The sequence below is a fragment of the Anomaloglossus baeobatrachus genome, chromosome 7, assembly GCF_048569485.1.
Source record: "Anomaloglossus baeobatrachus isolate aAnoBae1 chromosome 7, aAnoBae1.hap1, whole genome shotgun sequence".
Classification (NCBI taxonomy): Eukaryota; Metazoa; Chordata; class Amphibia; order Anura; family Aromobatidae; genus Anomaloglossus; species Anomaloglossus baeobatrachus.
The window spans coordinates 53,617,637-53,634,993 of NC_134359.1; the positions used below are offsets into that span (position 1 = coordinate 53,617,637).

A 17,357-nucleotide genomic window follows, 5' to 3' on the forward strand; every position below is an offset into this window, starting at 1 on the left:
GACAATGCACAGAACAATTGAGTATGTCCTATTCCTCATAATTTGATCAGAACAGCACATGCTGTGATTCTCGCAGGCCTCATCCTTGGATCCGTGATTTTCACAGATTTGTGAATGTATCTATTAAACTTTAAGAGTCTGTGCACCATCTGATAAAAAAATCTGACAGCACACAGACATTTCATACGCATGTGAGACTGTTGCCTATGGGATTTAACAAATAATAGTATTATTCCAAGACATACAGTACAGAATAAATATTTCCATTCAGTGATTTACCGCTGATGTCTCATCTGATTAGTTTCTGTTGTTTCCTCTCCATCTGGTCAGACCTTCATGTTGACATCTTCCAGCCACGACTCATCTTGTCACACTCATAACCCTGAATATAACAAGGTCACATATACAGTTAGGTCCAGAAATATTTGGACAGTGACACAAGTTTTGTTATTTTAGCTGTTTACAAAAACATGTTCAGAAATACAATTATGTATATGATATGGGCTGAAAGTGCACACTCCCAGCTGCAATATGAGAGTTTTCACATCCAAATCGGAGAAAGGGTTTAGGAATCATAGCTCTGTATTGCATAGCCTCCTCTTTTTAAAGGGACCAAAAGTAATTGGACAAGGGACTCTAAGGGCTGCAATTAACTCCGAAGGCGTCTCCCTCGTTAACCTGTAATCAATGAAGTAGTTAAAAGGTCTGGGGTTGATTACAGGTGTGTGGTTTTGCATTTGGAAGCTGTTGCTGTGACCAGACAACATGCGGTCTAAGGAACTCTCAATTGAGGTGAAGCGAAACATCCTGAGGCTGAAAAAAAAGAAAAAATCCATCAGAGAGATAGCAGACATGCTTGGAGTAGCAAAATCAACAGTCGGGTACATTCTGAAAAAAAAGGAATTGACTGGTGAGCTTGGGAACTCAAAAAGGCCTGGGCGTCCACGGATGACAACAGTGGTGGATGATCGCCACATACTTTCTTTGGTGAAGAAGAACCCGTTCACAACATCAACTGAAGTCCAGAACACTCTCAGTGAAGTAGGTGTATCTGTCTCTAAGTCAACAGTAAAGAGAAGACTCCATGAAAGTAAATACAAAGGGTTCACATCTAGATGCAAACCATTCATCAATTCCAAAAATAGACAGGCCAGAGTTAAATTTGCTGAAAAACACCTCATGAAGCCAGCTCAGTTTTGGAAAAGTATTCTATGGACAGATGAGACAAAGATCAACCTGTACCAGAATGATGGGAAGAAAAAAGTTTGGAGAAGAAAGGGAACGGCACATGATCCAAGGCACACCACATCCTCTGTAAAACATGGTGGAGGCAACGTGATGGCATGGGCATGCATGGCTTTCAATGGCACTGGGTCACTTGTGTTTATTGATGACATAACAGCAGACAAGAGTAGCAGATGAATTCTGAAGTGTACCGGGATATACTTTCAGCCCAGATTCAGCCAAATGCCGCAAAGTTGATCGGACGGCGCTTCATAGTACAGATGGACAATGACCCCAAGCATACAGCCAAAGCTACCCAGGAGTTCATGAGTGCAAAAAAGTGGAACATTCTGCAATGGCCAAGTCAATCACCAGATCTTAACCCAATTGAGCATGCATTTCACTTGCTCAAATCCAGACTTAAGACGGAAAGACCCACAAACAAGCAAGACCTGAAAGCTGCGACTGTAAAGGCCTGGCAAAGCATTAAGAAGGAGGAAACCCAGCATTTGGTGATGTCCATGAGTTCCAGACTTAAGGCAGTGATTGCCTCCAAAGGATTCGCAACAAAATATTGAAAATAAAAAAATTTTGTTTGGGTTTGGTTTATTTGTCCAATTACTTTTGACCTCCTAAAATGTGGAGTGTTTGTAAAGAAATGTGTATAATTCCTACAATTTCTATCAGATATTTTTGTTCAAACCTTGAAATTAAACGTTACAATCTGCACTTGAATTCTGTTGTAGAGGTTTCATTTCAAATCCAATGTGGTGGCATGCAGAGCCCAACTCGCGAAAATTGTGTCACTGTCCAAATATTTCTGGACCTAACTGTACATACACACAGCTTTATATATTAGACTAGCTGCAGTTCCCATTGTTGTCTGGGATAGTAACTAAGTCTTTCTCTATCGCACTCTTCCACTCTCCCTTTCTCCCTCTCGCCCTCTTTCCCACTCTCCCACTCTCCCTCACTCCCACTCACCCACTCTCCCTCTCTACCGGTTGATAGTAAGTGAGTTGGCCTCATCATCTTCTTGGTTTTTAATTCTGATCGCCGACCCTTATTGATTCCGCACTACTTAGGTATATATGTAGCGCCCCACGAGATCTAAGGGGTTACACGTCACCGGGCCAGTGGTTTTGTGGGGTTGCTGTGACTGGCCTGACCCAGCTCCGTGGCTCTGTCGGCTACATGTAAATGACAAACAAACCAGTGCAAGGTGTATAGAGGGATGTTTCCTGTTGCAGCGGTGACTAGGGTCTCGACCTCCTCCGCCATCGACCCTTCCTGCGACTTTTCCTCTCCCAGGGGCGCGGTTGGATGGGAATGGGGGATGCTTTGCAGCTCCACCCGTGGTGTGCATCCAGGAATTAGCCGCCGTTGCGAGATGTTGCTCTCCTCTGGGGCTGATGTTAACGCAGCACAGATAGTTCAGCTCCCCACAGGTGGAGTGAGCCCCAGGGAGGAGGAGGATGATGGGGACGGCTGATGTCTGTGGAAATGTGTGAGACCTTCCTCCTTGTGATGACACATTGTTCCCCGTAGCCTGAAGCAATTTGGGGACACCACTGTCGGTGTTAAGTGTCCCATCCCGTATGCAGGTGTCGCCATGGGGTCCGATCGTAGCCCTGACACCAGATCATATATTTCACTGTGCTCCGGGAAAGTGGGAAGTGGACATTGGGACATGAAATCCCCATCTCCTGCAGATTTGGAGTCCATGAAGGTGTCCCCAACTGAAGGTCCTGCACCCTGACATGCTGTCACTGTGGGAATGGTTAGGCTCGACCTCAGCTACCATCTCCTCTTGTCCAAACATCTCCACCGGCTACCTCTGTCTCTTGCCCTATTTCAGTCTCATTCCTGCAGACTCAGTGTGGTGTTGTGGCCCCTGGCCCTGAGACTATCTTCACCTATCTCCTGTCTCAGGACCAGCCTGTTAAACGCTGCTCCCTCAAGGCTGTCTGCTCTGTTCTCTGTCCTGGGCTGTTCTATGACTAAAAGTGAAACTGTTTTTCTTGCTACTCACTGAGAGCGGCCCCCACCTCCGTAATGACTCAGCAGTGCTGGGGATTACCCATTGCTATGGTACCCACCTGCAGTCTGGCTTCCTGTGTGTGGGGACTCGTGCAAGATTTTCCATGTAAGTGGCAGTAACCAGTGATTAACCTCTTCTCAACCGGGAGAGAATTACAACTTAAACCAGATGCAATTCCCTGTGGTGACTGAGCCTCTTGCATTCACAGGGCAGTGTGCCAGGCCAAGGGTTGGTCTGTGAAGAATAACACATTGGATTTTCTTTTGTCTTCCTCCTTCAAACTAGTCAGCATGACAGTTTCTGGATTATCGCTTATTATCCCTAACAGTCGGATTCTAATAACTGTCCGTTCTTTTATATTCTAGGCAGCCAAAATGGCAAATTATTCCAAGTGTCAAAAACTATGCGACCTCTTGTTTGTTGTGTTTGCTCTGGTTTTCGTAATTGCCAGACTTGGTGTATTCCCTTTATGGTAAGTAACAATGACTTCAGCTGTCAATTTCTCCTTCAGTTAACCTTGTAGCTTCCCTGCTATGTAATAATTCCAACTTTTGCCTTTTTGTCCGTTAATTTGTGTCTTTCAGTCCGTTGATCCTCCTTTCCTCTTGTTATTGATTTTCTAAAAAACAAAATAAAAAAATTATGATGTGGCATTTATTATTTTGAAATATGCTTTTTTTCCCAACATTTTACAAGTTTTAAATGAAAAATGCTATAGTTGTACTATTTTGGTGTCATATCTAAAAGTGATATACCTAAACCATTAATTGGTGTCACGCTGTACAAAGGGCTGGTGAGAAGTAGTACAGTGTATTCCCCACTAGATGGCAGCAAAGTAGTGAAGGGAAGTCTAAGTAACACTGTAACAGAAAGTAGGCTGAAGTACAGCAGAGTAACTTCAGAAGGCAGTTCACAGTCGAACCACCAGGGGGCAATAGAGTAGTCAAGCAGTCAGGGTCTAGCCGGGAAGTCAAGTCAGTGCAGAGGCAGGATCAAGATCAGGTCAGAAAACAAAACCGTGGTGGGATGCTGGGAGATCAGAGGGAAACACAAAGTGCACAGGGAACAGAAGACAAGACCAGAGGGTAAGGAGACACAAGCACATGAAGGAGGATGACGCAGGATAGGTAAACAAATGAATGGAGCGGGAAGTCAGGGACTGGGACAGACGGACGAATGAGGGAGGGTACAGGTCAGGGCACGGTAACAAGGAGTCAGATCAAACAGGAAATCTCACCAGAGCCAGTCATAGACTGCAGAGCAAAACTATAACCAGCACTGAAATGTTGGTGCAGCGCCCAGATATAGTGTCTCCCGAAACCGGAACAATGCTGGTGGGAGTTAACCCCTGACATGACCAGTCCGGGTCTGGGAAACTCTGGAGAGGGGAATACCGGTTCTGGATCATGACAGTTGGTGGCTATACAAAATTAAGGGGAATTTGGCATCCTTATTAAACAGTTTCACAGAACATAGGACTTCAACTTATCATTTTTTACATGTTGCGATTGTATATCCTTAACAGGACTTATTCCTGCAATGTCTACCTCTGTCACTAGGCACCACCGCATTCATTCTGCTGGTAGAGGAGGCAGTAGCAACAGTATCACTCGTCGGCTCAGGTGCTGTCCAACTAAGAATATTGGTGTGGTTGGCACTTGTGTTATTGCTCAGTTAGGGACAGTAGGTGTGTGCAGTTTAGCTTCTCAACATATATAAACACTCCCCTTCTATGACCTATGGAGCAGCACCACACCTTATTCACACTCCTAGCAGTCTGTAGGATTTACCAGTTATTTCTTTGTTTATTCATTGATTTCTGGTGCTATACGCCTGTTGTTTTCATGCTGAACTTGATCTGGATTATGACTCTGACTACATTTGTCTCTGTGATCCTAACCATTTTACTTTGCTTTTGACTGACCTTCTGGTATGTCACCCCATTCATATTATTATTATTATTATTATTTATTATTATTATAGCGCCATCAATTCCATGGCGCTTTACATGTGAAAGGGGTATACATAATAGAGACAAGTACTACAATCATAAACAATACAAGGCACAGACTGGTACAGGAGGATAGAGGTCCCTGCCCACGAGGGATCAGTCTACAGGAGATAGGTGAGAATACAGTAGGTGAGGGTAGAGTTGATTGTGCGGCGCTGTATCAGACTGAGGGTTACGGTAGGTTGTAGGCTTGTCGGAAGAGGTGGGTCTTCAGGTTCCTTTTGAACCTTGGCAAGATAGGCGAGAGTCTGATGTGTTGTGGCAGAGCATTCCAAGGAATGAGGGAGGTACGGGAGAAATATTGGATGCGATGGTGGGAAGCTTTTGTCTTCTGATGCTATCCTTGTTCTGTCACTCCATTTACTGACCCAACTAGGTGACTAGTTTTGCTTTTCCTACCAGCAGCTTTTACGTGGATGCAACACTGGGGACTTTGTTGTAAGTCTATATCCCTGTATAAGATTTAAAGGATATATGCTGGAATTTCTCTACCACCTGCAAATAGGTAACAATGCTTTAAACTTTTGACCTTCAGGCTTCATATCTCACCATCCACTACAGCTTCAAATGTGAGACTACCTTCATTTTATAATCAATCATCTTGACTATCTTATACATGAATTTGAGTTGCAAATATTTAGCATATGATTAGTTATGCAAAGTTTTGTCATGTTACTGCACTGTTACTGTTTTGCTCCTGGTGTTTGAAAAATCCTTTTCTTCCTGTATAATGCAAATTACAACCTGGTATCACATTCCCTGATAGCTCAGTGTTTTATTTTCAAGTGAAAGGTTACTGGTTCGAATTGAGGAGCAGCCATGAAGAATATTTCCCAAGAAAGAGAAACAGCATCCTCCAGTCCAGCAATAGCCATCTCTAGGCCAAAAAAATGGCCAAACTGCATCACTTGAGGGACATGACAGTTGGAAAAATATGAAATGAAGTCCATCCATACATTCGAAATCCAAGAGGTGGATATCCAGGCAAAATATAGGCGTCAACAAGTCTGTTCATCACAAGTTCTATCAGTTCTGGCGCATCCAACATGGCAGTGGAGGCGGCTCGTATTCTTCGTAATAGCGAGATCACAGACGTCCATGCAAGCACCGTGCGATGCATATTACCAAAGTTTGGAGTTGTTGCCCAAAAGAAGATGAAGAAGCCTCAACTTCAACATCATAAGAACTGTCGGGTTTGCAATGAAGTACAACAAGTAACAGTAGAAGATTGGAAATGGGTGATTTGCAGCAAAGAGATGCAAGTCGATAGACTGGGCTCTGATGGTGGAAATGGGTCTGTAAAAAAAGAAAGGGAAAAAGGGGCTAATGGATTGAGATATTGCAGGAACTGTCAAGATTGGTGTAGGAAGCCTGATGATATGAAGTTGTTTCTCAGCCAAAGACATTGGATACTTGACCAAGATGGATGATGGTCTCAATGCTGAGTTATACGGGAGTATCTTACAAGACGAGTTACTTTGTACACTCGAGTACTATGCGTATGAAAAGGACGACATAGTGTTCCAGGAGGACAACCTGAAACATACATTGAGTTTGGCGAAGAAATGGCTCAATGACAATGAAGTAGAGGTGTTGATTGTTTCCCACAGTCCCCAGACCTCAACCCAATCAAACACTTGTAGGTAGAGTTGAAGAAAAAGCTGTATACATACCAAAGTGAGTCAATCAGTATACACAACATTGGGACCGTGTAGTAGAGACCTGGGAAAAGATATCAGTTGAGACATGCTTGGATTTTATCGAAAGCGTGGCCAGAAGGATTAAAGCAGTGTTGAAATTAAAAGGTGGATTTAAGAAATATAAACAAATTAATTTAAATTACAATTTAGATTTTTAGGAGCAAAACAGTAACAATGCAATGAAATGACAAGAATCAGCAAAACGAATCATATACTAAATAGTTGCAAGTCAAATTTATGTATGAGATAGCGAAGATGATTGTCTATAAAATGAAGGTCGTCTCAGAGACATATCTGGATTTTGTCAAATTTCCAGACTAAACTTAAACTCATCCATCAAGTGAATAAAAACTTGATGAACAATGAGATAAAAATGGACAGCATCCATATTGAGTCACGGCGCTATCTGTTTTTCACTTACTGCTTGAAAGTAGAAGCTTAAGAAACCGTCATCAATTTTATTTGCATATTGGAAAATTGTACGACAAACACATGGTATTAGTGGTTTCACTGGACCAAAAGTACCGATCACATTTCTGGAGGAGCAAACTGGATAGGCTGCCATATACATGCTAGTAAGCAACCGGCAGAGGGCAGCCCCATGGGATCTGCGGTACCTCGGCAGCTGCCACCATGGATACTATACAGTCCCTAATAGCAGCAGCAGCCGCCGGGGTCGTGGATTCGGCCAGTAGGAAAGGATGGATGCATTAGCAGCAGCTGATGAGGATACTTGTGGCATGGGTTTCGTGGTAGGCGGCCGACATGGATAAAGCATCAGATATTGTGGAAGCTGGCCAGTGTGAATCGTTGCAGCAGCAGACTAACATTGCACTGAAACACAGGGATGAATCAGCAGCAGAACACACACAGAACACAATGACAGCAGCACCTCAATGGGACATGAGAACTAACAACTTTAGGAACTTGTTGCCCAGGCACTTCCCTTAAGGGGAAGGTGTGTTAAATACCTAAAACCTCTCAGCTGACTTGAGAGGTACTTCTGGGTCAGGGCGCACTGGAACTTTAAGAAAAGGGACGTGGCCACACATGCACCCTACAGGCATTCCCAGGAGGCCTGTGTGGTGTGTGTAGGCCCCAGGAGACAGCAGCATGAACCGAGGACAGGGCAGCCACCGCAGGATGGCTGGGCAGAGAACCGACTTCCCCGCCGGGGTAGGGGGACAGGACAGTGCAGGGATGCCGGTGGGCGTTACTAAATTGTAATACTGTACCGCCCCGCTCAGATCAGTGCTTGTACGGTGGGTGGCTCGAGCTCCTCATGGACCCGGGGGTCACGTCGCTCTGAAAGGGGGGTTGGCGCTACATGCAGAGACTTCGGTGGGGGAAGTTCCACGGCCGGGGCTGCAGTGGTTTGTAAGGGATGTAAGTTCGTGACGCCACCCACGGGTTGTGGTGAATAGATGGACACCACCGCTGCCGTTAACTAGGCCTCCCGGGGACGGTGTTGCACAGCTTGGTGTTGACCCCTCCATGGGTAGGGGAGCGATGGTCCCAGGGGCCCGAGGGAGGTGCTGAGGCGGGGGAGCGGGTGCGGGCTTATGCTGTGTACTCACTATGACACAATACACTGGAGTCTCTGGTAAACCAAACGGGGTGATGAACGGGGCCCACAGCTGGCTGCAGCTTCTCCCTTATCAGGTTGGTGGTTTCTGCCTTTCTCCTGCACCTCTTTGTATGAATGTTTGACTCCTATGCCTAAGCAACGGTAGTCCGCTCCCCCGACTTGCTGGCTGTCGGAAGAGCCCTGTTTGCCCGCAGACGCTGGCCCTTTGGGTCTCTATGCCTTGGAGGTGGCTTTACCCTGTATAGTTGGGCTGTTGTCTGCTAACGGGTCTTGTGTGGGATAGGTCCTTAAGTCCAGTCCTCAATCAGTTGATTTGACTCGGCCCTGTCGGTTTGGGGCTTTGTACTGGGTCTGAGTACCCCTCCTGGTGCTCCGGTGTCCAATCGGTTCCCCGGTTCGGTACCGGTGGGCCACCGCCCGACCCCGGTCCCTACGGTTCCACCGGCTGTAATCCCAGCTCCTGCATGCGGCCACCACCGTCTGCCTCCTTGCCAGATGTGACTGGGCTCCAACCCAGCCACCTGAGTAGACTATTGGCAGGCCTGGTCACAGGTCTGCCCTTGAACTCAACCTCTCTCCTTCACTGTCAAGACTACTCTGCTCTAGAACTTGAGTCTTTTCCCGCCTCCAGGCCTGTGAACTCCTCGGTGGGCGGAGCCAACCACCTGGCTCCGCCCCCCTGGTGTGGACATCAAACCTGGAGGGTGGTGACAAGGTTTTTAAGTTTGTCTGCTGTCACCTTATCATGGAGGGGGTGTGTGTGCATGGGACTACCTGGGACGACCTGACTAGTCCAGGGCGTCACAATAATAGATGCATGGAACATCCTAATTGGTAATGCCACACTGATGAAAGTCTGTTTTTTGAGAGCAAGAAAAAAAATTGACATGAGTATTAGGCTTCAGAGTATCCCATTCCTGGTCACACAGAACATGCGGCTCATGGCTGGTGACGTGAAGTGTTTTTGCATTCATTGTCAGTCAGCACAGAGAAGTGTCAGGAGAGCATACGGTAACATCACGTCCCTTACAATTACTCCCTGATCGGTTTTGACTCCACTGTTTTACACAAGACCGATACAAAACACTTTAGACTTTCACAGTCTCTTTACATGAAAGGGTTGACATTTGAAAATGCCATTAGCAGTTCTGAGTCACACACCGTTCTGTATTTTAGGTGCATCATTGTAATTATCTAAAAGAGGAACGGGCAACATTAGTCTTCTGAGAACTTTGCTGTGAGCCGTGATTCTCATCTACATTCATGCGGTATATGCAATCGGTGGGGTAGGGGTTTATCATTTCCAGCATTACCTGCCATGGTGAGCTCGGACTCAGGGAGTGGAATAATTGAATGTGTATTCTCTTGGCATGATAATGTGCATAAAGATAACTTGCCAAATAGTTTATTTTATTTTTTCTCTGATATGGTTTGCGTATAGACTGCCCTACCCAGGGACGTATTTGGCATTCATGCTGCCCTAGGCACTTTAAGTTGTAACGGCCCCTACTGGTAAGGCTGCTTTCACACTTGCGTTGTTTTTCATCCGTCTCAATCAGTTGTGTGACTTATGCAACGGATGCGTTGTAGATAGTGGCACAACTGATGTGACTGATGCTGCAAAACAACGATGCGTTGTTTTTTGTTTTATTTTACTGTTTTACCAGCGGCTGGTTATTGTGAACGATCAGCTGATCACCCAGCAGCCGGCCACTGGGCGATCACCTGATTGTTCACAGTAGCCGAGCGATCAGATGATCGTTCTCAAAAGCCAGCTGATCGATCTCAAAATCCAGCCGCCAGGCAATCAGCTGATCGTTCGGCCGCCGAGAGAGAGAAAGAAACATTTATTTCAATTATTAAACACAAGAGCTGAGCATGCGCAGTAGAAAAAAAAAGGATTCCGACGCTCAAAAAACGCTACATGCTGCGCTCCTACGTTCGTACATAACTACTTCACAAGAACAACCATCAGTACATAAATACATCACCAGAACCACAGTCAGTACATGCATACATCACCAGAACAATCATCAGTACAGAAATACAGCCCCAGAACAACTGTCAGTACATGACTGCATAACCAGAACAATTGTCAGTACAGAAATACAGCCTGAGAACAACCGTCAATACATGACACATCACCGTTATACAGCGATCACTTTCAATGTCAGGTTAGCCCCTATCATATAAACTTGTATACCTTAACAATGGTAAGGAGATGATTGAAATTGTTGTTACCAACTATCATCAAACTAGGTACCACAGTACTGATTAGTTGCTAGTAGCTGCACTAGCAAACATTTAAAGAGTAACTTAAAGGTTTGGTCCAAAGGCAAAGTAATTTTCATTCTAAATCCCTATCTATTTAGTGCCAAAATATAATTTTTTTTTTAATATACTTGCATTAATAATTTCCTATCCTGTCCCTTGATGATGCTTCATTTCAGAGAGGGGCAGAGGCTGTGGCAGTGACTGCAGCCTCTACCCCATGATAACGCTTCTTTCGAGTATCCCAGCATGCACCATGCTCTAGGATTCTTAAAAGAAGGGTCATCAAAAAGGTCCATTAATTCTTAGACTGGTGCAGTAATGTGTCCTGAGACCCCCATAGGTGAAGTGCACGGCTCAGGGACAGGACTCTGATTTTCTACTGAAGCCGGGCTGCTCTGTCTGCTCTCCTGCACTTTCCTAATAGGTCTTTGGAGCAATTGTGGGGGACTCGGTTCCCCTCAGATCTGTTCAAAATTAATTACCCTAAGGATACTTTCACACATCAGGTTTTTTCCATCAGGCATAATCCGGAAAAAAACGGGTAAAACGGATCCGGTCCCGGATCTGTTTTATCCCCATAGATTTGCATTGTTACCGGATTGTGCCTGACAGCTTTGTATGGCATCCGTTTTTTTTCCGGATGCGGCAAATTTAATTAAAGCGGCGGCCGGAGGCAACGTATCTTGTAACGTTTTTTTGTCCGGCAAAAAAAACGCATCGCGCCGGATTCAGCGCGATACGGCGTGTTTTACAATGGAAGCCTATGGACGCCAGATCCGGCAAAAACCGGATGCGGCTGCTGGATCCGTTTTTGTAAGCTGAGCATGCTCCAATGTTTTGAAAAAACGGATCCAGCAAAAAAAACCTGACAAAACGGATGCAAAAACGGATGCAAAACGGATCCGTTTACGCATCCAGCATAACGGATCTGTTAAAAAACGGATCTGGTGGTTACGGTTTTTACATTTTTTGCCGGATCCGTTGGATCAGGAAAAAAAAGGATTGTGCCTGAATGCAGAAAACTGATGTGTGAAAGTAGCCTAAAACATATAAAATAATTTCTGAAACATTAAGTCGCTCTTTAAGGTGTGTTTACACTGCTGCGGATTATTGGTCTACCTCAACAAACTGTCAATCACCTGATGCAGGAGCAAAATATCTGTCACCCACAAAATGCCGATCGCCCGGCACAAATATTCATAATAGGGAACGTCGCCCATAGAAAAATCATACCAGATGTATACAGCCCATACAGAAATCATACCAGGTGTATACAGCCCATACAGAAATCACACCAGGTGTATACAGCTCACACAGAAATCATACCAGGTGTATACAGCCCATACAGAAATCACACCAGGTGATACAGCTGAATATAGAAATCCTACCAGATGTATACAGCCTATACAGAAATCATGCCAGGTGTATACAGCCCATACAGAAATCATACCGGGTGTATACAGCCCATACAGAAATCATACCGGGTGTATACAGCCCATACAGAGATGACACCAGGTCTGTACAGCTCATACAGAAATCATACCATGTGTATATAGCTCATACAGAAATCACACCAGGTGTACACAGCCTATACAGAAATCACACCAGGTGTATACAGCCCATACAGAAATCATACCAGGTGTATACAGCTCACACAGAAATCATACCAGGTGTATATAGCTCACACAGAAATCATACCAGGTGTATACAGCTCACACAGAAATCACACCAGGTGTATACAGCCCATACAGAAATCACACCAGGTGTACACAGCCTATACAGAAATCACACCAGGTGTACACAGCCCATACGGAAATCACACCAGGTGTATACAGCTCATACAGAAATCACACCAGGTGTATACAGCTCAACTTAACATTTGATAAAAGATTCACTTTTGTTTATGGCATAGGCCACTCCAAAAGTGCACAATGCCCCCGCACTGCAAAATAATTAAATAAATAAAATAGAAAATATTTTTATTGTTAGGTTACACTGTTTCTACCTGGCATGATTTTTATATGGGCTGTGTTCCCTACAAAATGTTTGTACAGTTTAATTGGCATTTCGGGGGTGACAGACGCCTTTAAATATCTTTCTTGGCCGCACATTGTCCTGTGAACACATGCTGCCAAGAGCAATGCTATTCTATGTGCACAGGACGATCATGGTAAAGATCGTACTGTGCACATGAAAGTGTGGTCACAGGCAGGTTCAGGAGCTATTAAACCACTGACCATCTGCTGGATATAGATCAGCGATCACTTAAACCTGCATTTAGCCAATGTGTTTAGCCATCACCTGCATTTATCCAGCGTCAGACCTCGGTACCTCACAGGTCCTGGCGCCATGATGACTTCACATCCACAGCTCGTCTCTGCAGACCTCCATCTTCTCTGCTCTTCTGCAGCACATCACGACACAGTGCCCTTAAAAATAACATGTCATTATAAAAATAATCAACCATGCTGTTCCCTAAATAAGCCCCCAAAATAAATAACTGTCCCTCACTTTAATCCCTGCACAAAAAAATGACCCCCACACTTTCTATATTATGGTACATAATAGGTCCCCTCATGAGTTACACCCACTACACCCTCCTCACTTATGAACTATGATCGCCAAACTGTCTGGACCACATGCTGCCCCCTATTCGAACTGTCTCCCACACATTAGACTACATACTGAGCCATGTTGCCCTTTCTCCATACTGAGCCCACCCCACGCTGCCCCCTTTTCCATACTGAGCCCACCCCACGTTGCCCTCTTTTCCATACTGAGCCCACCCCACGCTGCCCCCTTTTCCATACTGAGCCCACCCCACGTTGCCCTCTTTTCCATACTGAGCCCACCCCATGCTGCCCCCTTTTCCACAGTGATTCCACCCCACAGGCTACACCCTGCCCCATACAGATCACACCCCATGCTGTGAGCCCACACAGAGCCAACTTCATGCACCCCCTTTTTCATACAGAGCGCTCCCTATGCTACTGCCCCCTGCCCCATAGAGATCCCGCTCCATGCACCCCCTTTCCAATACAGTGCGCCCCCTATGGCTGCTGCCCCCTGCCTCATAGAGATCCCCCTCCATGCACCCACTTTCCTATACAGCACGCCCCCTATGGCTGCTGCCCCCTGCCCCATAGAGATCCCCCTCCATGCACCCCCTTTCCAATACAGTGGGCCCCCTATGGCTGCTGCATCTTGCCCCATACAAATTACACCCCATGCACCTCTTTTTCCCATAGAGAGCGCCCCCTATGGCTGCTGCCCCTGCCCCATAGAGATCCCCCTCCATGCACCCCCTTTCCTATATAGAGCGCCCCCTATGGCTGCTGCCCCTGCCCCATAGAGATCCCCCTCCATGCACCCCCTTTCCTAAATAGTGCGCCCCCTATGGCTGCTGCCCCTGCCCCATAGAGATCCCCCTCCATGCACCCCCTTTCCTATACAGCGCGCCCCCTATGGCTGCTGCCCCCTGTCCCATAGAGATCCCCCTCCATGCACCCTTTTTCCTATACAGCGCCCCCCCTATGGCTGCTGCCCCCTGCCCCATAGAGATCCCCCTCCATGCACCCCCTTTTCTATACAGTGGGCCCCCTATGGCTGATGCCCCTTGCCCCATAGAGATCCCTCTCCATGCACCCCCTTTCCTATACAGCGCGCTCCTATGGCTGCTGCCCCTGCCCCACACAGATTACACCCCATGCACCTATTTTTCCCATAGAGCGCCCCCTATGGCTGCCCCTGTCCCATGCAGATTACACCCCTCCGGCTGGTACCGCCGCTATCTTCGGCTCTACAGCGCCTACCTCCAGGCTCCGGTGACTTTTCTCCACAGCTCCTCAGCGGCACTCAGTCTGCAGAGACGCCGGCAGCAGTGACTCATCGCGCTGCCCGTGACGTCACGTCACCAGTGAGCGCACCAGGCCAGGGAGCTGATTGCAGCTCCTAACCCCAGAAGTGCCGGCAAGCAGAGCAGGTATGGAGGATGATTTGTATTAGTGTTTAAGACGCTAATACAAATTAAAAACGGGACCAACTAACTAACACCACCCCCCCCCCCACACACACACCTCCACCGCAAAGACTCCGGTTATGGTAATGAGTCTGGGGAGGGAAATTTAAAAAAAAAATATTTTTTTTTACTCTCGCCCTTGGTGCCGCCCCCCCCGCAACCCGCCGCCCCAGGCACCGGACCACGGGTGCCTAATGGTAAATACAGCCCCTCTCAAAAATGTTTGATAAGTCGTAGAGAAGACATTTTGATCAGTGGGGGTCTGGCTGCTGAGACTCCTCCAATCACTAAAATAAAGGCACAGAATTGTACGAGACTGAAGACAGATTTCGTAGACTATCTATTGACTATGTCTTTTATCTTGGAGGAGATCTGCAGTCAGCTGAGCCCTTCTGCTCCTTTGTTTTAGCCCTTTATGGGGTGTCAGAGCATGGGCCATCCCCGATCGAAACTGGTGACATTTTGCTATGAATAGTCAGTTTTTATCAGTGCGAAATGGGACAAAGAACAAAAGGTTCAGTTTCCAACCAAGTCTGAACCATTATTGATCAATTTAGGTATATAATGTTGTCTCCTCCTGACCAAACAATCCCTTTCAAGATTACTCATATGTTGAAGAAGTAAAAAACAAAGGAAGAAGAACACGTGTGCTACATTGGGTTAGTACAGTTGGATAATGATATGACTGAGCCCTACCACTCACACATTAAAGGGAACCTGTCATCAGAAATGTAGCTTGAAACCTAAACGTTTCCCCCTCTGCAGCTCCTGGGCTGCATTCTAGCAATGTTCCTGTTGTTTATGTGCCCCCTTTCTGACCAAAATAAAGACTTTATAAAGTGGTACCTTTTTGTATTCAGATCTTGATAATGGTACACGGGGGCGGGCTCTCTGGTGTCCGTTAGTCTGCCTCCTGCCGCTTTAGGCCGTCCCCCATCGCTCCAGTCCATACTTCAGGATGCTGCCCACTGCGTCCGAGGTCCCGTGCACGCGAGGACTGCTGGTCATGTGTGTCGCAGGCACGAGATTATGGGCGGCGCTGTGATTGCATCGCAAGTGCCCGGCCATCATCTCGTGCCCGCCCTTTCCCCTCTGCCTCCAGCGTTCTGCGCAGAACGTTCCAACGTCGGGTCATCTGGGCAGCGCTTGCGCAGAACGCTGGAGGCAGAGGGGAGAGCGTGGCCACGAGATGATGGGCGGGCACTTGCGATGCAATCACAGCACCGCCCATAACCTCGTGCCTGCGACACACGTGACCAGCAGTCCTCGCGTGCACGGGACCTCGAGCGCAGTGGGCGGGGTCCTGATGTATGGAATGGAGCGATGGGGGACGGCTTAAAGCGACAGGAGGCAGACTAACGGCCACCAGAGAGCCCGCCCCCGTGTACCATTATCAAGATCTGAATACAAAAAGGTACCCCTTTACAAAGTTTTTATTTTGGTCAGAAAGGGGGCACATAAACAACAGGAACAATGCTAGAATGCAGCCCAGGAGCTGCAGAGGGGGAATCTTTTAGGTTTCAAGCTAAATTTCTGATGACAGGTTCCCTTTAATGGACAAATCAGGAGAGATTTAAACCCTGCAATCCACAAGTTGCTATTCAGACTAGGAAAATACCTAAATCTGACCCTGGTTTGTCCCTGCCTGACCACAGAGGTTGACATTCTAAGATAACACAATGGCGCGCCCACTAAACATCAGCTGGTCATGAGTATCCTTAACTGTACCCTCAATTATAAAATGCACAGAGGCAGAGGATGAGACACAGGGATAAGAATGTGTTCACACAGTGATACAGGAAAGAAAGACGACAATTGAAGAAACCCAAAAGACCAAAGGCATACGTAAAATCCCCCAGATCCTAAAAGTAACAGAATGGGAAGAGTTCTGGGAAGGAAAACCTACAAACAAACTGCAGGGGAACGCATTAGCAATAATTCAGCAAGAATATACTCAACAGAGGAGCTTGGACTCCAAACATCCATCTATCTTGGAATATAGCCAGCAAAGAAAGCATGTGCACAGGGAGTGTAAATAGCCTCTCCCAAGATGTGATAGGGCAAATAAAGTGAGAAAGTGAAAACACTTGAACAGGAAATCAAGACAAAGGAAAGACAATGGAACTATCAGCAGATGTACAGACACAAAGCAAACTGCAGTCCAATAGAGAGGTAAACTAACCACACAACCAGAGGTCACTGGATCGAGCTGCAGAGTCGAACCATGACAGTACCCCTCTTATACAAGTGACCACTAGACCCTCAGAAACGCTCATCCTCTGATGATGCTGATGGAAATCACTTATTAGACAATCCTCGTGAAGATCCTCTAAATTAACCCGAATTATCTTCAGGACCAAAACGCTTCTTCTTGATGAGATACTGCAAATGGCGCCCGACTCTCCTGGATTTCAGAGCTCGCTCTATTTTATAGAACCCACTGATCCAGCTCAATAATATGTCTAGGTCAAGGCGTCTTTTCAAATGTCTTTAAAGGGGGA

At 46.4% G+C, this 17,357-nt stretch overlaps 1 protein-coding gene across 1 annotated transcript in view; it reads left to right on the top strand.

The window, feature by feature from the left end:
- Positions 1-17,357, top strand: part of CERS6 (ceramide synthase 6) — a 350,340-nt gene that overhangs the window by 292,446 nt on the left and 40,537 nt on the right. Inside the window, exon 8 of the mRNA XM_075317290.1 lies at positions 3,631-3,737. Within this exon, the coding sequence (XP_075173405.1) occupies positions 3,631-3,737 (107 nt within the window). The remainder of the gene's footprint in view (positions 1-3,630; positions 3,738-17,357) is intronic.